The sequence below is a fragment of the Salmo trutta genome, chromosome 26 (genome assembly GCF_901001165.1).
Source record: "Salmo trutta chromosome 26, fSalTru1.1, whole genome shotgun sequence".
In the NCBI taxonomy this organism is placed as follows: domain Eukaryota; kingdom Metazoa; phylum Chordata; class Actinopteri; order Salmoniformes; family Salmonidae; genus Salmo; species Salmo trutta.
Genome location: NC_042982.1, coordinates 41847399 through 41874081, shown reverse-complemented (window position 1 = coordinate 41874081; position 26683 = coordinate 41847399). Strand labels below are relative to the sequence as shown.

Here is a 26683-nt window from a genome sequence, read left to right as displayed (position 1 = left end):
ATCTGCCCAATTGCATAGTGCCAACTGTAAAGTTTGGTGGAAGAAGAATAATGGTCTGGTGCTGTTTTTCATGGTTCGGGCTAGTCCCCTAAGTTCCAGTGAAGGGAAATCTTAACGCTCCAGCATAGAATAACATTCTAGACGATTCTGTGCTTTCATGTTTGTTGAAACAGTTTGGGGAAGGCTCTTTCCTGTTTCAACATGACAATGTCCCTGTGCACAAAGCGAGGTCCATACAGAAATGGTTTGTTGAGATCAGTGTGGAAGAACTTGACTGGCCTGCACAGAGCCCTGACTTCAACCCCATCTAACACCTTTGGGATGAATTAGAACGCCAACTGCGAGCCAGGTCTAATCGCCCAACATCAGTGCTCAACCTCACCAATGCCCGTGTGGCTGAATGGAAGCAAGTCCCAGCAGCTATGTTCCAACATCTAGTGGAAAGCCTTCCCAGAAGACTGGAGGCTGTTATAGCAGCAAAGGGGGGACCAAGTCCATATTAATGCCCATGATAGAGTAGAGCTCAATATGTCATAATAGAGCAGACCTCAATAGGTCATAATAGAGCAGACCTCAATAGGTCTGGAGAGGGCTAACAAGAGAGAATTCTCCATCATGTTTTGTCTTAACTCCTACCTCATCCCCTCTCTCTCTAAGTATCCCTCTGTCCCTACCTCTCTCTCTCTCTCTCTCTCTAAGTATCCCTCTCTCTCTCTTACTCTCTTACTCTGTTCCTACCTCTCACCCTCTCTCTCCATGTCTTTCTTTCTAATCCCCTGCCTGCTGTTTCTTGATATCAGACAGGCCCACCTGTGACTACAGCAGCTGACAAGTGGGTTGGAGGTGACTCTGTTACAGTTAACAGGTACACCTGTGTGTGTGTGTGTGTGTGTGTGTGTGTGTGTGTGTGTGTGTGTGTGTGTGTGTGTCTATTGCCATGCCAACCTGGGGAAACTGGTACTGTGGAACATATAACCCCAGGCTGGCAGGGGCCCTGACAATGCCTGTTACAGAAACAGAGACAGGATATTATACCTGACAAATCAGACATGAGCTGTGTTCGAATACTCATACTAACTGTATTATTTGTGAGGTGAATTGAGTATATAGTATGCTTATTGGTCATAGTATGGATATAGTTAGTATGCCAAAAGTTCCAGGATGTTGTACTAAATTCACCAATATATGAAGTATACACACAGAGGACACTATTTCTGTACTTTAGGGCCCATAATGCAATTCTTCCGGAAATGAGTGGCTCACATCGTTTTCAGATTTGAAGAAAATGGCGGAAAATATGCAGCTGAAGCACAACGGTACAAATTCATTGCTTTAACTAACGATGAAAAATGTTAAGAAAATGTTGAGAAATGTAATAAAGTAATGGCTGTTCAAATAAGTTACGTTACACGTTATGTTGGCTGACAATTTGTTAGCTACGCTGTCCTTCCGAACCACATAGCATATCATTACAGCAGTATGTTGTTATGCTAACTTAGCTACCTAACGTTAGTTGGCTACTTATACATCAAACTTGCCAGTATATTAACTATCTGCTATCTAACTAACTACCCAACGTTTATTGACTTGATTATCCCCGTCATTCTTAGCTTAGCTAAATGGTATAGTCGTTGTGCTTTCTCAACAGTCGTTGTGCTTTCTCAACAGACATTCGGGTGCTTTCGTAAATTTGTTCTGGCTATCAACTCTGATTTCAGAGCACTCTCGTCTGAGTGTACCAGAGCGCAGAATAATGAATTTACGAGCGATCAACACTCGTTGAATATGTCCGGTGTCAGTAAACATCAGCAAAAAAAGTGTAATTAAATTGTTACCAGCAGCACAGTTACATTTACCAACGCTCTGTTTAACATGAAAACTGCCTAACCAGCTCTGCTAGGGAGAGTAAAATTGTCAGAGTGGTCTCATTTGTGTCTGGAAGTAGCTACCAAGGGTGCTTGACTGCAGTTGTAAGGTCAGAACGCTCAAATCAACCCTACTCCTCGGCCGGAGCATCCAGTGTGCGCTCCGAGAGCGAAACGCTCTGAATTTACAAACGGACAATCTGACAACGCTCTGAATTTACAAACGGACAATCAGACAACGCTCTGAATTTACAAACGGACAATCTGACAACGCTCTGAATTTACAAACGGACAATCTGACAACGCTCTGAATTTACAAGCGGACAATCTGACAACGCTCTGAATTTACAAACGGACAATCTGACGACGCTCTGAATTTACAAGCGCACTCTGGCACTCCAGATCGAATTTAAGAACACACCCAAAGTTGTAAAATATCTAACTAGTCATTTGTTATGCTAACTAGCTAGCAAGAGGTTGCATAGCAACAGCATCAACTTCCGGGTAGACAGGCGAAGCTCTAGTATGCTCAACTGAAACGATACTGTTAGTTTACAGTATACTAAAATTAACTAATAGTATATAGTATGTAGTATATACTCATTAAGTATGTAGTATACAGTATGTTAGTATGGGTATTCATTAAGTATGTAGTATACAGTATGTTAGTATGGGTATTCATTAAGTATGTAGTATACAGTATGTTAGTATGGGTATTCATTAAGTATGTAGTATGTTAGTGTGGGTATTCATAAAGTATGTAGTATACAGTATGTTAGTATGGGTATTCATTAAGTATGTAGTATACAGTATGTTAGTATGGGTATTCATTAAGTATGTAGTATACAGTATGTTAGTATGTGTATTCATTAAGTATGTCGTATACAGTATGTTAGTATGGGTATTCATTAAGTATGTAGTATACAGTATGTAAGTATGGGTATTCATTAAGTATGTAGTATACAGTATGTTAGTATGGGTATTCATTAAGTATGTAGTATACAGTATGTTAGTATGGGTATTCATTAAGTATGTAGTATACAGTATGTTAGTATGTGTATTCATTAAGTATGTCGTATACAGTATGTTAGTATGGGTATTCATTAAGTATGTAGTATACAGTATGTAAGTATGGGTATTCATTAAGTACACACACACACCCACCAAAAGCTCTGTGAAGAAATAGATTGACTTGCTGGTTACATGGTATGGAGTTCACATAGACTGTGTGTGTGTGTGTGTGTGTGTGTGTGTGTGTGTGTGTGTGTGTGTGTGTGTGTGTGTGTGTGTGTGTGTGTGTGTGTGTGTGTGTGTGTGTTTGTCTGTGTGTGTGTGTGTGATAGTGTGTTTGTCTGTGTGTGTGAACATGTGTGTGATAGTGTGTGTGTGTGTGTGAAAGAGTGTGTGTGATAGTGTGTGTGTGAGTGTGTGTGTGTGAAAGAGTGTGTGTGATAGTGTGTGTGTGAGTGTGTGTGTGTGTGTGTGAAAGAGTGTGTGTGTGTGTGTGTGTGTGATAGTGTGTGTGTGTGTGATAGTGTGTGTGTGTGTGTGATAGTGTGTGTGTGTGTGTGACTCTACTCACTGATCTCCAGCTGAGGTGCATCTTTTAGTGGACAATAGAGTGGTGTTGAACTGAATCCATGTAGCAGTACTGTACTCACTGATCTCCAGCTGTCTCTGGATGCGTCCCTTGCAGCGCTCTCTGTAGTCTGACTGGGTGGCGTTGTACTCTGACATCACCTCCACAAACTTACGGGACAGCGTGGAGTGCTATGGGAGACAGGGGAGAGACGGGGGGACAGGAGAGAGGGAGAAACAGGGGGACGGGAGAGATGGGGAGACAGGGGAGAGACGGGGGGCGGGAGAGACGGGGAGACAGGGGAGAGACGGGGGACAGGAGACAGAGAGAGACAAGGAGACAGGGGAGAGATGGGGGGACAGGAGAGACGGGGAGACAGGGAGAGACGGGGGACAGGAGAGACGGGGAGACAGGGGAGAGACGGGGGACAGGAGAGACGGGGAGACAGGGAGAGACAGGGGGACGGGAGAGATGGGGAGACAGGGGAGAGATGGGGGGACAGGAGAGAGGGAGAGACAGGGGGACGGGAGACACGCGGAGACAGGGGAGAGACGGGGGACAGGAGAGAGGAAGAGAGAGGGATGGGAGAGACAGGGATGGGACTTGCAGTATTTGCACATCATTACAACACTGTATATAGACATAATATGACATTTGATTATTTTGGAACTTCTGTGAGTGTAATGTTTACTGTTGACTTTTTATTGTATATTTCACTTTTGCTTATTATCTACTTGCTTGGCTATGTTAACATATGTTTCCCATGTCAATAAAGCCCCTTGAATTGAATTGAGAGGGGGAGAGAGGGGTAGGCAGGGAGACAGGTCTGTTAAGGTCACTGACTCCTCTCTCCTGCCACCTCTCTCCTGCCACCTGTCAACTTTCTCCTCTCTCCTGCCTCCTCTCTCCTGCCTCCTCTCTCCTGCCTCCTCTCTCCTGCCTCCTCTCTCTTGCCACCTGTCAACTTTCTCCTCTCTCCTGCCTCCTCTCTCCTGCCTCCTCTCTCCTGCCTCCTCTCTCCTGCCTCCTCTCTCCTGCCTCCTCTCTCCTGCCACCTCTCTCCTGCCACCTGTCAACTTTCTCCTCTCTCCTGCCTCCTCTCTCCTGCCTCCTCTCTCCTGCCTCCTCTCTCCTGCCACCTCTCTCCTGCCACCTGTCAACTTTCTCCTCTCTCCTGCCTCCTCTCTCCTGCCTCCTCTCTCCTTTCTCCTCTCTCCTGCCTCCTCTCTCCTGCCACCTCTCTCCTGCCACCTGTCAACTTTCTCCTCTCTCCTGCCTCCTCTCTCCTGCCTCCTCTCTCCTGCCACCTCTTCCGCTCCCTCACTCATCCTTACATCTCTACCACTGCACTCTCTCCTCTTCTCACTTTCTCTCCTCCTGACTCACCTGTGTCTTGCGAATCCTCAGGTCAGCTGAAGACTTGTTCTGACTCTCCTCCTGCTCAATGGTCTGTTGGATACCTGCAGGAAGACAGAGGATACAGTCCAGGAGACTTTGTGATTCCTTAGTAAAATGGGAGTTATGAAATCTGAAGACGCGTCACTTAACCCATACGTATTAAATCAATGATATTTACTGTTTCAAACAAGAACTTTCGCACTGCACAGGTCTGTCTTTTTAGTGAAATAAACTTGCCTGAATTCGACCCAATACCAACGGGGAAGTCTGCAGTGTTGAGAGCGGCAGTATGAAACCAATCTGTACGTCAAACAAAGCTCTTAACCGTGCCAGCCCGCTCTTCATTTGTATTCAGATCAAAACACCATCAATTCTGCTCGAAACTGTGTATCACGGACTGCAAGACCCAAATGCTGTAATGTCATCTCTTTATCCAACAACACCATATTACTGTAATGTCATCTCTCCATCCAACACCACCATACTACTGTAATGTCATCTCTCCATCCAACACCACCATACTACTATAATGTCATCTCTCCATCCAACACCACCATATTACTGTAATGTCATCTCTCCATCCAACACCACCATATTACTGTAATGTCATCTCTCCATCCAACACCACCATATTACTGTAATGTCATCTCTCCATCCAACACCACCATATTACTGTAATGTCATCTCTCCATCCAACACCACCATATTACTGTAATGTCATCTCTCCATCCAACACCACCATATTACTGTAATGTCATCTCTCCATCCAACACCACCATATTACTGTAATGTCATCTCTCCATCCAACACCACCATATTACTGTAATGTCATCTCTCCATCCAACACCACCATATTACTGTAATGTCATCTCTCCACCCAACACCACCATATTACTGTAATGTCATCTCTCCATCCAACACCACCATATTACTGTAATGTCATCTCTCCATTCAACACCACCATATTACTGTAATGTCATCTCTCCATCCAACACCACCATATTACTGTAATGTCATCTCTCCATCCAACACCACCATATTACTGTAATGTCATCTCTCCATCCAACACCACCATACTACTGTAATGTCATCTCTCCTTCCAACACCACCATATTACTGTAATGTCATCTCTCCATCCAACTCCACCTCACTACATATTACTGTAAAGTAATCTCGCCTTCCAACACCACCATATTACTGTAATGTCATCTCTCCATCCAACAACACCAGACTACTGTAATGTAATCTCTCCGTCCAACTCCACCATATTACTGTAAAGTCATCTCTCCATCCAACACCACCATATTACATATTACTGTAATGTCATCTCTCCATCCAACAACACCATATTACTGTAATGTCATCGCTCCATCCAACACCACCATATTACTGTAATGTAATCTCTCCATCCCACACCACCATGTTACTGTAATGTCATCTCTTTATCCAACACCACCATATTACTGTAATGTAATCTCTCCTTCCAACACCACCATACTACTGTAATGTCATCTCTCCATGCAACACCACCATATTACTGTAATGTCATCTCTTCATCCAACACCACCATATTACACACTACTGTAATGTCATCTCTCCATCCAACACCACCATATTACTGTAATGTCATCTCTCTATCCAACACCATCATATTACTGTAATGTAATCTCTCCTTCCAACACCACCATATTACTGTAATGTCATCTCTCCTTCCAACACCACCATACTACTGTAATGTCATCTCTCTAGCCAACACCACCATATTACATATTACTGTAATGTCATCTCTCCATCCAACACCACCATATTACTGTAATGTCATCTCTCCATCCAACACCACCATATTACTGTAATGTCATCTCTCCATCCAACACCATCATATTACTGTAATGTCATCGCTCCATCCAACACCACCATATTACTGTAATGTCATCTCTCTATCCAACACCACCATATTACTGTAATGTCATCTCTCCATCCCACACCACCATACTACTGTAATGTCATCTCTCCATCCAACACCACCATATTACATATTACTGTAATGTCATCTCTCCATCCAACACCACCATGTTACATATTACTGTAATGTCATCTCTCCATCCAACACCACCATACTACTGTAATGTCATCTCTCCATCCAAAACCACCATATTACTGTAATGTCATCTCTCCATCCCACACCACCATACTACTGTAATGTCATCTCTCCATCCAACACCACCATACTACTGTAATGTCATCTCTCCATCCAACACCACAATATTACTGTAATGTCATCTCTCCATCCAACACCACCATATTACATATTACTGTAATGTCATCTCTCCATCCAACACCACCATACTACTGTAATGTCATCTCTCCATCCAACACCACAATATTACTGTAATGCCATCTCTCCATCCAACACCACCATATTACTGTAATGTCATCTCTCCATCCAACACCACCATATTACTGTAATGTCATCTCTCCATCCCACACCACCATATTACTGTAATGTCATCTCTCCATCCCACACCACCATACTACTGTAATGTCATCTCTCCATCCAGGGAGATGTTGTATTATAGAGGCAGGGGAGATGTTATACTATAGAGTCAGGGCAGATGTTATATTATAGAGGCAGGGCAGATGTTATATTATAGAGGCAGGGCACATGTTATATTATAGAGGCAGGGGAGATGTTATACTATAGAGGCAGGGCAGATGTTGTATTATAGAGGCAGGGGAGATGTTATATTATAGAGGCAGGGCAGATGTTGTATTATAGAGGCAGGGGCGATGTTATACTATAGAGGCAGGGGGAGATGTTATACTATAGAGGCAGCAGGAGATGTTATACTATAGAGGCAGGGGGAGATGTTATACTATAGAGGCAGGGGGAGATGTTATACTATAGAGGCAGCGGGAGATGTTATACTATAGAGGCAGGGGGAGATGTTATACTATAGAGGCAGGGGGAGATGTTATACTATAGAGGCAGGGGGAGATGTTATACTATAGAGGCAGGGGGGATGTTATACTATAGAGGCAGGGGGAGATGTTATACTATAGAGGCAGGGCAGATGTTATATTATAGAGACAGAAGAGATGTTATATTAAAGAGGCAGGGGGAGATGTTATATTATAGAGGCAGGGGGAGATGTTATATTATAGAGGCAGGGCAGATGTTGTATTATAGAGGCAGGGGGAGATGTTATATTATAGAGGCAGGGGGAGATGTTATATTATAGAGGCAGGGGGAGATGTTAGATGTTATTTAGCCTCCTAGCACCTTTGTGGAGAGACAGAAAATATTGAATATACACAATCACCTAACACCCTCCATCAGAAGCCATAGACTGACTGTAGATTGAGAGAGAGTCAGAGAGAGGGGAAGAGGGATTCTGAGACGGGGGGAGAGAAGAGGGAGAGAAGAGGGAGATTTTTCGAAATGATAAGGTGAAATAAAAAACCCATGAGCTGTCGTACACCCATAATAATTATTTTGTGTGGAGGTGCTGACTAACGGCGAATAAACTATAAACTTTCAAAATAAAGAAAGTCACACACTCCATATATATATAAACTCGCAGTAATTTATTGGGTATTTACCAACGTTTCGGTGTCCCTGTGCATTCTTCAGGGTGAAATGATAAGGTGACATGATTATATGGGGTTTACTGTCAGACGTTTTGGAGCTGACATCAGCTGTACACACATTCACACACACACAGCTAAATGATAGTGGAGCGGAGACGCATAATTGCACTCGTATCACACATCTCGGCGGTGCGATCAATAGACATCACACAAACTCAACCTGGCTGCTCAGACACTGTATGTAAATGTGTGTGTCACCAACTCTGGAGAGAGTGACAGTAATCGTCCGTGCCCACCAGAGAGAAGAATCCACCCGTGTAAATCGGGTTGTCTGTTACCTGCCAAGTTCTCTCTATTTCTCATGCGTTCGTTCATTCATTCTCTCGCTCTCTGTTTTTTTTCCCCCCAAAACACCACTTTACATCAATTTGTAGAGCAGGCCCTCATGCCAAATTGAGTCAAAAGCTTTGCCTCTGTTTGTTTGTCAATTAGGGTGTGCAGGGTGAATACGTGGTCTGTCGTACTGTCTCTCTCTGTCTCTCTGTCTCTCTGTCTCTCTGTCTCTCTCTCTCTCTCTCTCTCTCTCTCTGTCTCTCTCTCTTCTCTCTCTCTCTCTCTCTCTCTCTCTCTCTCTCTCTCTCTCTGTCTCTCTCTCTGTCTCTCTCTCTCTCTCTCTCTCTGTCTCATCTTTACACTGCTGTGTAATGAATCCCAGGTGGAGAAAAGCATTATTTAATGTCCATTTAAATCCTAATACCCATAGACTGAACTGAATGTCTGTATATTAGGATGGTGCCAGGTAGAATGTGCAGTATATTGGGGTGGTGCCAGGTAGAATGTGCAGTATATTGGGGTGGTGCCAGGTAGAATCTGCAGTATATTGGGGTGGTGCCAGGTAGAATCTGCAGTATATTGGGGTGGTGCCAGGTAGAATCTGCAGTATATTGGGGTACTCACTCTTTAGTTTGGAGCGAACTTTATTGGCCAACTTCTTAATGTCCGTCATCAGAACTTCCAGGTCCCCCTTCGTCTCTGAGGAGAGAGAGAATAGAGGACATGAGAAGAGAGGAGAGGAGAAGAAAAGGGAGGAGAAAAGAGGAGAGGAGATAGGACATGAGAAAAGAGATGACAGGAGAGGAGAGAGGACACGAGAAGAGAGGGCACGAGGAGAGAGGACACGAGGAGAGAGGACACGAGGAGAGAGGACACGAGGAGAGAGGACACGAGAAGAGAGGGCACGAGGAGAGAGGGCACGAGGAGAGAGGACACGAGGAGAGAGGGCACGAGGAGAGAGGACACGAGGAGAGAGGACACGAGAAGAAAGGACACGAGAAGAATGAGTGACATGAGCTTTTATGTGGATATTATTACATGATACGCTACATTACAATCAGACATTCTGAATCAATGAATGAGAGAAACGTCATTCTAAATGAGGAAATGAGAGGAAAAGAAGGGTAATAATGGCGGAAAGTGGAAGAGAGGAGAGGAGAGGACGGTGGAGAAGAGGAGAGGAAAGTAGAGGATAGGAGGGTGGAGAAGAGGAGAGGAAAGAGATAGAGGAAGGAGAGAGGAGAGGAGGAGAGGAAGGAGAGAGGAAGGAGAGAGGAGAGGAGGAGAGGAAGGAGAGAGGAAGGAGAGAGGAAGGAGAGAGGAAGGAGAGGAAGTGGAGAAGAAATTGGAGGAGAGGAGGTTGGAGAAGAGGAGAGGAGGTTGGAGAAGAGGAGAGGAGGTTGGAGAAGAGGAGAGGAGGTTGGAGAAGAGGAGAGGAGGTTGGAGAAGAGGAGAGGAAAGAGATAGAGGAAGAGAAGAAGGGGATAGAGGGAAGTGGAGGAGAGGGGGGTGTCCCTGCAGGGGGTCTGTGCTGTGAGGTGTACACTTTATTGCTCTGTCTCTTCGGGCTGTTAGTGCCGCTCCATCACACCAGGTTGGTAAACAGGAGTCATGAAGCAGGAATCAACACACAGTCAACTTTACGGGGGGGGGGGGGGGGGGGGGGGGGCAGACAGGGCTGAACACACAGCCCCGGGCTAGACAGACATTCACACTGGAGAGATGCTGGACACACAGACGCATGCATTCATGACATTCACAGTGACGCACGCACGTACACAAACAGCAAAATCCATAGTGTACATTTAACTCTGAAAGTGTGTCAGTGAACATATAGTATGTTGACACCCCTTCAAATTAGTGGATTGGGCTGTTGGTGTATAAAATTGAGCACACGGCCATACAATCTCCATAGACAAAACATTGGCAGTAGAATGGCCTTACTGAAGAGCTCATGTGACTTTTAACATTGCACTGTCATAGGATGCCACCTTTCCAACAAGTCAGTTTGTCAAATTTCCTGCCCTGCTAGAGCAGGGCCCCGGTCCCCGGTCAACTAAGCGAAGTGGAAATGTCTAGGAGCATCAAACGGCTAAGACCTCACAAGCTCACAGAACGGGACCGACGAGCGCTGAAGAGAGTGGCGGATACGAATCCGAGGTCCAAACTGCCTCTGGAAGCAGCGTCAGCACAAGAGCTGTTCGTCGGGAGCTTCATGAAATGGGTTTCCACGGCCGAGCAGCCGCACGCAAGCCTAAGACCACCATGCGCAATGCCAAGTGTCGGCTGGAGTGGTGTAAAGGTCACCGCCAGAGTCTGGGTTTGCTACTCCAAAATCTGGGTTTGGCAGATGCCAGGAGAATGCTACCTGCCCCAATGCATAGTGCTGTAAAGTTTGGTGGAGGAGGAATAATGGTCTTGGGCTGTTTTTCATGGTTCGGACCCCTTAGTTCCAAAGAAGGGAAATCTTAACGCTACAGCATACAATGACATTTTAGACAATTCTGTGCTTCAGAGGGGTTGGGTTAAATGCGGAAGACACATTTCAGTTGAATACATTCAGTTGGACAACTGACTAGGTATCTCCCTTTCCAACTTTGTGGCAACAGTTTGGGGAATGCCGGAACAACCATTTCAGTTACGGGTGAAATAAATCTACACTGTAAATGATACACTGCAAAATAAACCCTGGCCAATTTGCTGTGCACACATATACTACTTAAACAATAACATCAATGTTAACAACCAGCAGAAGGAAACAGGTATATATATGTATGTCTCTCTCTCTCTCTCTCTCTCTCTCACCACCTCTCTCTCTCTCTCTCTCTCTCTCTCTCTCTCTCTCTCTCTCTCTCTCTCTCATAAAGCGTTGCATTTTCAGACTTATGTAAGATAGGCTACTATTCATAATGTGATGAGTAGATTGGATAGTCATGATTTAGGCTAATAATATAACTCAATCACTGTTCGCTAAAAATACTTTTCAATGCATAGCTGAGCGTGTATAGAGTAAAGGCCTGGGCTATATTATTTATACATGTTTTATTTCACCTTTATTTCACCTTTATTTAACCTTTATTTAACGAGGCAAGTCAGTTAAGAACAAATTCTTATTCACAATGACGGCCTACCAAAAGGCAAAAGACCTCCTGCGGTGACGGGGGCCTGGGATTAAAAAAATAAAATGAATACAATATAAATATAGGACAAAACACACATCACAACAAGAGAAACAACACAACACTACATAAAGAGAGACCTAAGACAACAACATAGCAAGGCAGCAACACATGACAACACAGCATGGTAAGAGCATCCTGACTGGTTGCATTACTGCCTGGTATGGCAATTGCTCGGCCTCCGACCGCAAGGCACTACAGAGGGTAGATCGAACGGCCCACTACATCACTGGGGACTACAGAGGAGTATAGAGCGCAGTGATGTGGCAGATCTGATGGCCAAATGGTAAGGAACATCTAGCCGCTCAAGAGCACCCTTACCTGCCGATCTATAAATTATGTCTACGAAATCAAGCATGGGTAGGATGGTCATCTGAATCAGGGTTAGTTTGGCAGCTGGGGTGAAAGAGGAGCGATTACAATAGAGGAAACCAAGTCTAGATTTAACTTTAGCCTGCAGCTTTGATATGTGCTGAGAGATGGACAGTGCACCGTCTAGCCATACTCCCAAGTACTTGTATGAGGTGACTACTTCAAGCACTAAACCCTCAGAGGTATGAATCACACCTGTGGTGAGAGGGACATTCTTCTTACCAAATCACATGACCTTTGTTTGGAGGTGTTCAGAACAAGGTTAAGGGTAGAGAAAGCTTTTTGGACACTAAGAAAGCTTTGTTGTAGAGCATTTAACACTAAATCCGAGGAGGGGCCTGCTGAGTATAAGACTGTATCATCTGCATATAAATGGATGAGAGAGCTTCCTACTGCCTGAGCTATGTTGGATCGAGCCTTGGGGTACTCCCTTGGTGACAGGCAGTGGCTGAGACAGCAGATTTTCTGACTTTATACATTGCACTCTTTGACAGAGGTAGTTAGCAAACCAGGCCAAAGACCCTCAGAGACACCAATACGCCTTAGCCGGCCCACAAGAACGGAATGGTCTATCGTATCAAAAGCTTTGGCCAAGGCAATAAAAATAGCAGCACAATATTGCTTAGAATCAAGGGAAATGGTGACATAATTGAGGACCTTTAAGGTTGCAGTGACACATCCATAACCTGAGCAGAAACCAGATTGCATACCAGAGAGAATACTATAGACATCAAGAAAGCCAGTCAGTTGATTATTGACATGTTTTTCCAACACTTTTGAAAGTAGAGACAGGTTAAAAAGGTCCGAGATATGCTTGGCGATGATAGGGGCAGCAACCTTAAAGAAGACAGGGTCTAAACCATCTGACCCAGATGTTTTTTTGGGGTCAAGTTTAAGGAGCTCCTTTAGCACTTTGGACTCAGTGACTGCCTGCAGGGAGAAACTTTGTAGCGGGGCAGGGGAAAAAGAGGGAGGAGCATCGGGGATAGTCACATTAGAAGGGGTGGGAGATGAGGAAATGTTGGATGGGCAAGGAGTCATGGCTGAGTCAAATAGGAATCCTGACTTAATGAAGTGGTGATTAAAGAGCTCAGCCATGTGCTTCTTGTCCGTAGCAACCACATCATCAACATGAAGGGACACGGGCAGCTCTGAGGAGGAGGGTTTATTCTCCAGGTCTATAACCATTTTCCAGAACTTCTTGGGGTTAGACCCGCAGAGAGAGAACTGCTGCTTAAAGTAACTAACTTTGTCCTTCCGGATAGCCTGAGTGCACTTATTTGTCATTTGCCTGAACGAGAGCCAGTCAGCATGAGTATGCGTGTGCCGAGCCTTTCACCAAATGCAATTCCTGAGGTGGAGTAACTCTGCAAGATCACGGTCGAACCAGGGGCTGAACCTGTTTTCAATTCTGATTTTCTTTTTGGGGGCGTGTTTGTTAACAACACCAAAAAAGAAGGTCCAAGCGTCTTTGATAGAGGAGATCAAGCTGATTCTATACCATTTTAAAGACGTCCGTTCATGAAGGCAGGCTTGCTCATTACATTTTTTTTACATTCATTACATGATTCGTCTATGACAAATCAGGACAGGTCGTTTCACTGAGCAGCCATTACGAACACAGGCTGTAAAACAGTGATCACTAAGGTCATTACAGAAAACACCAGACTGATACCTATCAGGATTATTTGTGAGGATAACATCGAGGAGAGTAGCCTTGTCGGGGTGTTTGGAGTCATACCTTGTGGGATTGGTAATAATCTGAGAAAGATTTAGAGAGTCCCATCGCTTTAGGACTTGGTCAGGTGGTTTAAGCATGTCCCAGTTTAGGTCACTTAGCAGGACAAATGCAGACTTAGTGTAAGGGGCCAGGAGAGAGCTTAGGGCAGGTAGGGTACAGGCCGGTTCTGATGGAGGACAATAGCACCCAGCAACAGTCAACAAAGAAATATTTGAAAGTTTAATGCTTAAAACCAGCAAATCAAATTGTTCGGGGACAGACTTGGTGGAGACAACCGGGCACTGAAGGTGATCCTTGGTAAAGATTACCACCACCACCTTTGGAAGATCTGTCTTGCCGGAAAAGGATATAACCAGAAAGATAAACATCAGTGTTCAAAACACTCTTCCTTAACCACGTCGCAGTAACGACCAACACATCTGGATTGGAGCTGTGAACCCACACTTTCAATTGATCCATTTTAGGTAATAAGCTTCTAGTGTTAAAGTGCAGAAAACCCAGGCTTTTACGAGAGCAGAAATCAGTGAAGCAGATATCAGAGCACAAGTCAGAATTGGGGCTAGCAACAGTAGATGGGCCAGGGTGTACATGCACATTTCCAGATATCATCAGCAGTAATACAATCAGGGCACGGCAGAGGACAGGGAGAGCTCTGCAGTGTTGAATTATGACATCTGAATGTGCATCAGATGGCAACAAGATCATATTGTACAGCAATTTCATCAGGTAACATGAATACAAAGCTGGCGAGAGGTGGTTAGAATGGTATGGGAGGCCAAAAGTCTGTGTAACCAATAGAGAGTCAGAGTCCCGAGTGTGGGAACAAACATAGTCTGTCCCACGGTTGGGTAAAGAAAGTTTGTAGTCAACAAAGTATGCAGGAGTCATGAGGCAAATAGCAAAACGCACATGAAAATAAATAAATATATGATGACTTGGGGCTAGCCAAGTTCAGAGTCACTCGCCCCAACAGTGCGTGAGTGCTGGAGGCTAGTGAAAGCTCGGGAGAGAGGGGTGAGTGTGGTGGGGGTACCTGTACCAGACAGGGGGAGACAGGCCAGGGCAGACGGTGAACAGAGAGGGGTGAGTGTGGTGAGGGTATCTGTACCAGACAGGGGGAGACAGGCCAGGGCAGATGTTGAACAGAGAGGGGTGAGTGTGGTGACGGTATCTGTACCAGACAGGGGGAGACAGGCCAGGGCAGACGCTGAACAGAGAGGGGTGAGTGTGGTGGGGGTACCTGTACCAGACAGGGGGAGACAGGCCAGGGCAGACAGTGAACAGATCACCAGGTGGAATCCAAGCAGCAGTGCATCAGGCAATGGGAGTAGGTGTCACACCCACATGGAGAAGCTTTTATTTCTGGAGGCAGATTTCTTGTAGAAAAGGCCAGCGAATGGTCTTTGAACAGCAGGAGGGATCTTCAGAGGACGCTTCAAAGACTCCTGCCACTTGTTGGGCCCAAAGGCCACGACACCTTTTCTTTAACATCTTAGTGCTGATTGAATTTGTATCTGGTCTGTCCTTGCAAGCCTGGGAACCTTAACTCAGCATTCAGTCCCCATAAAATAAATCATTGTACTATACTTTATTTTTATTTTTGTATTTTTCTTCTTGGATTTCAAAATAGCATCAGACCAAACACCAGGTTTGATGGTGTCCTCAGGTCTCTGCTGTTTGTTTGCTAGACCACCCTCCGTACAGCTTGGAAAAAGAAAACCTCGGGAGCAGTAATCTCTCCGGTTAATTTTGGTCAAAGTTTTGATCTGGAGCAAAGGCCATGCTGTGGAGGGTAGCATCCTGCATATGTCCCCGCCGAAAAATCCAAGTTTATCTAACTCCAAATCTATCCTTTTGTAAAAAAAACATGTTGAAAAATGTGAGAGCTCACATGCAGCTGTGGGGGGCATGCCTATAGGCTATATGAGATACGCCCGCAGCCTTTCCTTCTGCCTATAGGCTATATGAGATACGCCCACAGCCTTTCCTTCTGGCTATAGGCTATATGAGATACGCCAGCAGCCTTTTCTTCTGGCTATATGAGATACGCCAGCAGCCTTTCCTTCTGGCTATATGAGATACGCCCGCAGCCTTTCCTTCTGGCTATAGGCTATATGAGATACGCCCGCAGCCTTTCCTTCTGACTATAGGCTATATGAGATACGCCCGCAGCCTTTCCTTCTGGCTAAATGAGATACGCCCGCAGCCTTTCCTTCTGGCTAAATGAGATACGCCCGCAGCCTTTCCTTCTGGCTAAATGAGATACGCCCGCAGCCTTTCCTTCTGGCTAAATGAGATACGCCCGCAGCCTTTCCTTCTGGCTAAATGAGATACGCCCGCAGCCTTTCCTTCTGGCTATATGAGATACGCCCGCAGCCTTTCCTTCTGGCTATATGAGATACGCCCGCAGCCTTTCCTTCTGGCTATAGGCTATATGAGATACACCCGCAGCCTTTCCTTCTGGCTATATGAGATACGCCCGCAGCCTTTCCTTCTGGCTATAGGCTATATGAGATACACCCGCAGCCTTTCCTTCTGGCTATATGAGATACGCCCGCAGCCTTTCCTTCTGACTATAGGCTATATGAGATATGCCCGCAGCCTTTCCTTCTGGCTATATGAGATACGCCCGCAGCCTTTCCTTCTGGCTATAGGCTAAATGAGATACGCCCGCAGCCTTTCCTTCTGGCTATAGGCTATATGAGATACGCCCGCAACCTTTCCTTCTGACTATAGGCTATATGAGATACGCCAGCAGCCTTTCCTTCTGGCTATAGGCTATATGAGATACGCCCGCAGCCTTTCATTCTGACTATAGGCTATATGAGATACGCCCGCAAGCCTTTCCTTCTGACTATAGGCTATATGAGATACGCTCGCAGACTTTCCTTCTGGCTATAGGCTATATGAGATACGCCCGCAGACTTTCCTTCTGACTATAGGCTATATGAGATATGCCCGCAGCCTTTCCTTCTGGCTATATGCTATATGAGATACGCCCGCAGCCTTTCCTTCTGACTATAGGCTATATGAGATACGCCCGCAGCCTTTCCTTCTGACTGTATGAGGTACGCCCGCAGCCTTTCCTTCTGGCTATAGGCTATATGAGATACGCCCGCAGCCTTTCCTTCTGGCTAAATGAGATACGCCCGCAGCCTTTCCTTCTGGCTATATGAGATACGCCCGCAGCCTTTCCTTCTGGCTATATGAGATACGCCCGCAGCCTTTCCTTCTGGCTATAGGCTATATGAGATACGCCCGCACCCTTTCCTTCTGGCTATATGAGATACGCCCGCAGCCTTTCCTTCTGACTATAGGCTAAATGAGATACGCCCGCAGCCTTTCCTTCTGGCTATAGGCTATATGAGATACGCCCGCAGCCTTTCCTTCTGGCTATAAGAGATACGCCCGCAGCCTTTCCTTCTGGCTATAGGCTATATGAGATACGCCCGCAGCCTTTCCTTCTGGCTAAATGAGATACGCCCGCAGCCTTTCCTTCTGGCTATAGGCTATATGAGATACGCCCGCAGCCTTTCCTTCTGGCTAAATGAGATACGCCCGCAGCCTTTCCTTCTGGCTAAATGAGATACGCCCGCAGCCTTTCCTTCTGGCTATAAGAGATACGCCCGCAGCCTTTCCTTCTGGCTATAAGAGATACGCCCGCAGCCTTTCCTTCTGGCTATAGGCTATATGAGATACGCCCGCAGCCTTTCCTTCTGGCTAAATGAGATACGCCCGCAGCCTTTCCTTCTGGCTATAGGCTATATGAGATACGCCCGCAGCCTTTCCTTCTGGCTAAATGAGATACGCCCGCAGCCTTTCCTTCTGGCTATAGGCTATATGAGATACGCCCGCAGCCTTTCCTTCTGGCTAAATGAGATACGCCCGCAGCCTTTCCTTCTGGCTAAATGAGATACGCCCGCAGCCTTTCCTTCTGGCTATAGGCTACACGATTTAAAACAATCCACAACTTATTACTTTGTAAGGGGAAGCTAATGATTCTCTGTGGCCAAATAATGCTTTAGTAGCCTAATTTGAATGATTTTATTTATTTCTGTATAGACAGGATTAGGCTAATTAGGCTATATCATTTTGGCAATTTAATTCAACTGTTTCCCCTAGTCTTATGGAGGCGCCACCTATGAGCCTTTGTCAATCTACTATACCCTATAGTAGTAATGTTGACCTATTCTATTGGTCAGCTTGTAAAGTGGACCTAATCTATTGGTCAGCTTGTAAAGTTGGTCATTCTATTGGTCAGCTTTTAAAGTTGACCTATTCTATTGGTCAGCTTGTAAAGTTGGTAATTCTATTGGTCAGCTTTTAAAGTTGACCTATTCTATTGGTCAGCTTTTAAAGTTGACCTATTCTATTGGTCAGCTTGTCGAGACAGAAATGGCCGAAACAGACCCTGGGACAGTTGTGGGACGATAGATCTCAGATTCATACAACCAGGAGGCCTAGACTACATATGAAACAGATCAGAACGTTTAGCTTAAAATGTTGATAAAAACTATTATTTCTGAACATCATTAGTGCAGAATGTTAAAACAATAGAACACGAGAGAAATAGGTTACTGGTTTCAATGGCATTTGGAAGTCTTTATAAAATAATTGTCTCCACCGATATGGTCGGATATTGGCCTAGGGTACTTGTAAGCAAGGTAAAAACATGCCTCATAATATGTAGTAAAACCTTCAGGTTTCAAACAATGAAGTAGCTATATGTTTTGATAATGCGTACTGCCTCCAGCTTGTTGCAAAGTCGTGTGTGCGCGACACGTTGGCGAAGCCTGCCTTCCGTTGCATTTGAATGGCGAATGGGAAGTGATCTTTAATTACCAGTTGAGAAATACAAATAGTAGCTCTTTTTTAATCATGGCCCAAAAACTATTTAACACATTATTGTATTTAGAATTGAAAGCGCAACTCCCGGGTGGTGCAGTGGTCTAAGGCATTGCATTGCAGTGCTAGCTGTGCCACTAGAGACCCTGGGTTCGAGTCCAGGCTCTGTCGAAGCCGGCTGTGACCGGGAGACCCATGGAGCGGCGCACAATTGGCCCAGCGTCGTCTGGGTTAGGGGAGGGTTTGGCCGGCCGGGTTGTCCTTGTCCCATTGCGCTCTAGCGACTGCTGTGGCGGGCCGGGCGCAGTGCACACTGATACGGTCGCCAGGTGTTTCCTCCGACACATAGGTGCGACCGGCTTCCGTCGAATTGTGTCAAGAAGCAGTGCGGCTTGGCTGGGTCGTGTTTCTGAGGACGCACGGCTCTCGACCTTCGCATCTCCCGAGTCCGTACGGGAGTTGCAGCGACGGGACAAGACTGTAACTACCAATTGAATACCACGCAATTGGGGAGAAAAAAGGGTACACATTTTTTTATAAATACGAATATATATACTATACATTTTTTTAATAAGAAAAAATGAAAAAAACATCACAAAAAATACGAAAATTAAAAAAATAAAAAAATGAAATAAAAAAATGGATGCTCAATGATTGGGCTTTTAAAAGCGCCGTCTGACAGATTCTCCGCTCCAAGACTGTATCTGTATGCTGTGCACGTGATAAATAAGATACATAACCAATATACACAAGTGACAATTTCATTCGACTAAACTATGCAAATTAACCCATAGACTTGTAAGCATGACGGGTCAAATGTATTTACATCAACAGGTATTTCCATCAATGAAGAGGCTAAAAAGCTTTTTTTCTTCTCCCAGACGATTGGCCAGTGCCTGCCAGACAGACACACAGCATGCAGCCAGACAGACAGACAGACATGCACAAAGCATGCAGCCAGACAGAGAGGCACACAGCATGCAGCCAGACAGACAGACACACAGCATGCAGCCAGCCAGCCAGCCAGACAAGCACATAGCATGCAGCTAGACAGACAGATACACAGCATGCAGCCAGACAGACAGACAGCCAGACAGAAACACAGCATGCAGTCAGCCAGCCAGACAGAAACACAGCATGCAGTCAGCCAGCCAGCCAGACATGCAGCCAGCCAGACAGACACACAGACAGACACACAGCATGCAATCAGCCAGCCAGACAGAAACACAGCATGCAGTCAGCCAGCCAGACAGACACACAGCATGCAGTCAGCCAGCCAGCCAGAGATGCAGCCAGCCAGACAGACACCCAGCATGCAGTCAGCCAGCCAGCCAGACATGCAGCCAGCCAGACAGACACCCAGCATGCAGTCAGCCAGCCAGCCAGACATGCAGCCAGCCAGCTAGACACACAGCATGCAGTCAGCCAGACAGACAGACAGTTAGCCAGACTCTTGTCAGTCTGTTACACTCCACAATCGATCCAGACAGACAAGGAGCAGCTCTAACCAGCACTACTCCCTATTCATCAGCCATATATCTACTGTACATGGCTGTAACCAGCACTACTCCCCATCCATCAGCCATATATCTACTGTACATGGCTGTAACCAGCACACCTCCCTATCCATCAGCCATATATCTACTGTACATGGCTGTAACCAGCACTCCTCCCTATTCATCAGCCATATATCTACTGTACATGGCTGTAACCAGCACTACACCCTATCCATCAGCCATATATCTACTGTACATGGCTGTAACCAGCACTCCTCCCTATTCATCAGTCATATATCTACTGTACATGGCTGTAACCAGCACTACTCCCTATCCATCAGCCATATATCTACTGTACATGGCTGTAACCAGCACTACACCCTATCCATCAGCCATATATCTACTGTACATGGCTGTAACCAGCACTACACCCTATCCATCAGCCATATATCTACTGTACATGGCTGTAACCAGCACTACTCCCTATTCATCAGCCATATATCTACTGTACATGGCTGTAACCAGCACTACTCCCTATTCATCAGCCTCACCGTTAGAGAGATACAAGACCAGACAGAAAGGGAAAGAGGGGAGGGCGGCATCCCAAATGAAACCCTATGCCCTATGTAGTGCACTACTAAAGTACTTCACTATACAGGGAAAAGGGTGTCACTTGGGACGCAACCCGAGGAGTGACATGATGAGGGGGGAGTATTGGTGACAGCAACACTGCATGGCAGTCTCACTCCTCCCCTGACAGCGTCTTACTACTGTATATCATCATTTTGGGATATATTGAAATTCGTTGTTGCATTTCATAAGGTCTGTTCAATAATACATGTTGCAGCAACGCATACCTTGGGTTTGTTTATGTAAAACGCTTATGACAACCTAAAGTAGTCTCTACAACAGAGCGTTCTGTTAAGTCAGGCTTATGACAGCTCTATGACAGAGCGTTCTGTTAAGTCAGGCTTACGACAGCCTAAAGTATTCTCTATAACAGAGCATTCTGTTAAGTCAGGCTTACGACAGCCTAAAGTATTCTCTATAACAGAGCATCCTGTTAAGTCAGGCTTACGACAGCCTAAAGTAGTCTCTATAACAGAGCGATCTGTTAAGTCAGGCTTACGACAGCCTAAAGTATTCTCTATAACAGAGCATCCTGTTAAGTCAGGCTTACGACAGCCTAAAGTAGTCTCTATAACAGAGCGATCTGTTAAGTCAGGCTTACGACAGCCTAAAGTAGTCTCTATAACAGAGCGATCTGTTAAGTCAGGCTTACGACAGCCTAAAGTATTCTCTATAACAGAGCATCCTGTTAAGTCAGTCTTACGACAGCCTAAAGTAGTCTCTATAACAGAGCGATCTGTTAAGTCAGGCTTACGACAGCCTAAAGTAGTCTCTATAACAGAGCATTCTGTTAAGTCAGGCTTACGACAGCCTTAAGTATTCTCTATAACAGAGCATCCTGTTAAGTAAGGCTTACGACAGCCTAAAGTAGTCTCTATAACAGAGCATTCTGTTAAGTCAGGCTTACGACAGCCTAAAGTAGTCTCTATAACAGAGCGATCTGTTAAGTCAGGCTTACGACAGCCTAAAGTAGTCTCTATAACAGAGCATTCTGTTAAGTCAGGCTTATGACAGCCTTAAAGTAGGCTCTATAACAGAGCGATCTGTTAAGTCAGGCTTACGACAGCCTAAAGTATTCTCTATAACAGAGCGATCTGTTAAGTCAGGCTTACGACAGCCTAAAGTAGTCTCTATAACAGAGCATTCTGTTAAGTCAGGCTTATGACAGCCTTAAAGTAGGCTCTATAACAGAGCGATCTGTTAAGTCAGGCTTATGACAGCCTTAAAGTAGGCTCTATAACAGAGGGTTGAAGTTCAGAGTCCTACAGTATGTGATGACATGCTTTGCCTGAGAATCACCATCCTCTCAGTGCCAACAGCAGGCAGCTCAGAGCTCAGCTGTTAAGACCGTCTCTGTCATCACAGCCCAGTGCTAATTATGTTTGACTCAACTTCTGGCTCTCTCACACACACACCATACTTATCTTCTTGGCACACCGACACCAACTCTCTCTCTCTCTCACACACACACCCACACCCGCACACACACACACACACACACACACACACACACACACACACACACACACACACACACACACACACACACACACACACACACACCCGCACACACACACACACACACCTTATCTTCTTGGTCCACTAACAGAAACACAATAACTGGTTCCTTTTAAATCAAACACCAATACACTTGTATATTATCCTCCTGTTTTACGGCCTAAGCTGCAAGAGGCTAACAAGAGGCTGACATGAAGCTATGGTGTACAAGATAGGCTGCAAGAGGCTGAACAGCGCGGTGAACAGCGCCTTGTGCTGAAAATATATCTAACTTGTTATGCAAGTGGCGCACAGCAACAGATGGAGAAAAACTACACCAGTCGAGTAATTAATTTCAACAATAATCTTAGTTTTAATTTGACTTCACAAACAACAAGAGTGCTTAATTGGAGTGGATTTGTTCCCGAGCCGAGGCCGATATAAAATAACAACTGGCTGAGGTCAGCTATGAGGCTTCACAGCATCTTTCACAATAAGAAAGACCAGGCCTAATAGAAGTGGGATTTTTTTATTTATTTATTAGACCTACTAACAATTGCAACTGGACAAAAAATGTAGCATCCTACATAAAACAATAATTGAAGGGAAAAAATGGCGATGTCTGAATGTCTATATCGGGAGTCTCTGGATAGCCTGCTCTGGTAACTAAACAACAAACAGAAAATACTGTTAGCTTGAGACTTAGATAAGCCCACAATAATGTTAGTATTTACTAAATACAGTCATATGGGCCACTCATTTACTTACCCAATGGGAAAAGTTGCATTTCCACTCGGACACAATCTTGTGGATGGCGGATGAGATGGATGTGATTTTAGTACGCAGGCAGTCCTCAATTGACTTATGTAAAAGCCGGTTCCTGTCGTCAGTCTATATTGTGTTCCTAAAGGAAAATGAGGACTCGCACGTGTAAGTCGATCCAAACATTGTTAGCACATAAAATGCGAGTTTCTTTACTGTGCTGATTGTTCGCTCATAAACAATTTGGCCCGAGGCCTCACCTAGTTGACGAACCCTGGGCTATGGGCTGTGGGGAAGCCAGGCCTGGTCCCAGTAGCAGTAACCTGGTCCCAGTAGCAGTAACCTGGTCCCAGTAGCAGTAACCTGGTCCCAGTAGCAGTAACCTGGTCCCAGTAGCAGTAACCTGGTCCCAGTAGCAGTAACCTGGTCCCAGTAGCAGTAACCTGGTCCCAGTAGCAGTAACCTGGTCCCAGATCTGTTTGTACTTTTGCCTAGTCCGTTGTCATTGTCAAGCCCAATAAAATGTTTTGCATGACAATTCCTTAAAGAGTTGGCAAGAGAGCAGAAACAGAGTTTCTGACAAGGCTTAGAGGCTTAGTGCTGGCACCCAGGCTATATTAAAGAGACCAGAAACAGACTGGTACCCAGGCTATATTAAAGAGACTAGAAACAGACTGGTACCCAGGCTATATTAAAGAGACCAGAAACAGATTGGTACCCAGGCTATATTAAAGAGACTAGAAACAGACCGGTACCCAGGCTATATTAAAGAGACCAGAAACAGACTGGTACCCAGGCTATATTAAAAAGACTAGAAACAGACTGGCAGTTTATGGGCTTTATGAGGAGTCTCAGTGCTGTTTTTTCCCCCAGTAGCAACAGAAAAAGTGACTGACACCAGCCAGTCAGCCCTTAATGAGGTCTGGAAATACTGAGGTATAAAATGGCCTGGGGCCCTCTCTCTCTGATCTACCAGAATTATCAGGAAGACCTGGCAACCGGAGACGTGTTCTCTCCTCTCCTCCTCCCGTCCTCCCTTTTCTCTCCTCCCCTAAGTTAGCCTGTCTCCCAGGCAAACAAACACACACACAGGCACACACCAACCCAAGACTTGATCAACCAGTCTCAAAACCTTCCAGAAAGCAGGGGCTGGATTTGCAGGGTTGTCTTCAGAAAGACTGCAGTGTTCACCAGTATAGTAGCCTACAGTATGTATAAATACAGGCTGTGGAACTGTAGTCATTGCGGTGACGCAACAGTGTTACTCATTTCTCCGAAAGAGAGATTTTCTCTATTCTTATTTGAATATCATGCTGTCACTGTCACTTATCCACTCAAGTTTAACATTGTTGTCATCTATCGCTCACCAGGTGCCCTTGGAGAGATCCTCAACACCTTCATAAGGTAATTTCCTGACAATGGCTCACCGCTCTTCGTACTTGGCAACTTCAACCCCCCGACATCTGCCTTTGATTAATTTCTTTCCAACTTCCTCTTTCCCCTCCCTGCCTCTTTTTATCTACCCTTTCCCAATTCCCTATAACTCACAAGGCAGGCAATACACTTGATCTCATCTTTACTAGAGGCTGTTCTCCTACTAATCTCACTGTAACCCCCTCCAGGTCTCTGTTCTCCTACTAATCTCACTGCAACCCCCCTCCAGGTCTCTGTTCTCCTACTAATCTCACTGTAACCCCCTCCAGGTCTCTGTTCTCCTACTAATCTCACTGTAACCCCCCTCCAGGTCTCTGTTCTCCTACTAATCTCACTGTAACCCCCCTCCAGGTCTCTGTTCTCCTACTAATCTCACTGTAACCCCCCTCCAGGTCTCTGTTCTCCTACTAATCTCACTGTAACCCCCTCCAGGTCTCTGTTCTCCTACTAATCTCACTGTAACCCCCCTCCAGGTCTCTGTTCTCCTACTAATCTCACTGTAACCCCCCTCCAGGTCTCTGTTCTCCTACTAATCTCACTGCAACCCCCCTCCAGGTCTCTGTTCTCCTACTAATCTCACTGTAACCCCCCTCCAGGTCTCTGTTCTCCTACTAATCTCACTGTAACCCCCCTCCAGGTCTCTGTTCTCCTACTAATCTCACTGTAACCCCCCCTCCAGGTCTCTGTTCTCCTACTAATCTCACTGTAACCCCCCCTCCAGGTCTCTGTTCTCCTACTAATCTCACTGTAACCCCCCTCCAGGTCTCTGTTCTCCTACTAATCTCACTACAACCCCCCCTCCAGGTCTCTGTTCTCCTACTAATCTCACTGTAACCCCCCTCCAGGTCTCTGTTCTCCTACTAATCTCACTGTAACCCCCCTCCAGGTCTCTGTTCTCCTACTAATCTCACTGTAACCCCCCTCCAGGTCTCTGTTCTCCTACTAATCTCACTGTAACCCCCCTCCAGGTCTCTGTTCTCCTACTAATCTCACTGTAACCTCCCTCCAGGTTTCTGTTCTCCTACTAATCTCACTGTAACCATCCTCCAGGTCTCTGTTCTCCTACTAATCTCACTGTAACCCCCCTCCAGGTCTCTGTTCTCCTACTAATCTCACTGTAACCCCCCACCAGGTCTCTGTTCTCCTACTAATCACACTGCACCCCCCTCCAGGTCTCTGTTCTCCTACTAATCTCACTGTAACCCCCCTCCAGGTCTCTGTTCTCCTACTAATCTCACTGTAACCCCCCTCCAGGTCTCTGTTCTCCTACTAATCTCACTGTAACCCCCCTCCAGGTCTCTGTTCTCCTACTAATCTCACTGTAACCCCCCTCCAGGTCTCTGTTCTCCTACTAATCTCACTGTAACCCCCTCCAGGTCTCTGTTCTCCTACTAATCTCACTGTAACCCCCTCCAGGTCTCTGTTCTCCTACTAATCACACTGCAACCCCCTCCAGGTCTCTGTTCTCCTACTAATCACACTGTAACCTCCCTCCAGGTCTCTGTTCTCCTACTAATCTCACTGTAACCCCCTCCAGGTCTCTGTTCTCCTACTAATCTCACTGTAACCCCCCCTCCAGGTCTCTGTTCTCCTACTAATCTCACTGTAACCCCCCTCCAGGTCTCTGTTCTCCTACTAATCTCTCTGTAACCCCCCTCCAGGTCTCTGTTCTCCTACTAATCTCACTGTAACCCCCCTCCAGGTCTCTGTTCTCCTACTAATCTCACTGTAACCACCCTCCAGGTCTCTGTTCTCCTACTAATCTCACTGCAACCCCCCCTCCAGGTCTCTGTTCTCCTACTAATCTCACTGTAACCCCCCTCCAGGTCTCTGTTCTCCTACTAATCTCACTGTAACCCCCCTCCAGGTCTCTGTTCTCCTAATCTCACTGTAACCCCCCTCCAGGTCTCTGTTCTCCTACTAATCTCACTGCAACCCCCCTCCAGGTCTCTGTTCTCCTACTA

General features: G+C 45.7%; 1 protein-coding gene across 1 annotated transcript in view; it reads right to left on the bottom strand.

Moving 5' to 3' along the window:
* Positions 1-3443: 3443 nt before the first annotated feature.
* Positions 3444-26683, bottom strand: part of LOC115163925 (syntaxin-1A) — a gene marked incomplete at its 5' end in the record, with an annotated part of 62499 nt that continues 39259 nt past the window's right edge. Inside the window, 3 exon segments of the mRNA XM_029716119.1 lie at positions 3444-3635; positions 4831-4904; positions 9388-9462. Coding sequence (XP_029571979.1) covers positions 3444-3635; positions 4831-4904; positions 9388-9436 — 315 coding nt within the window.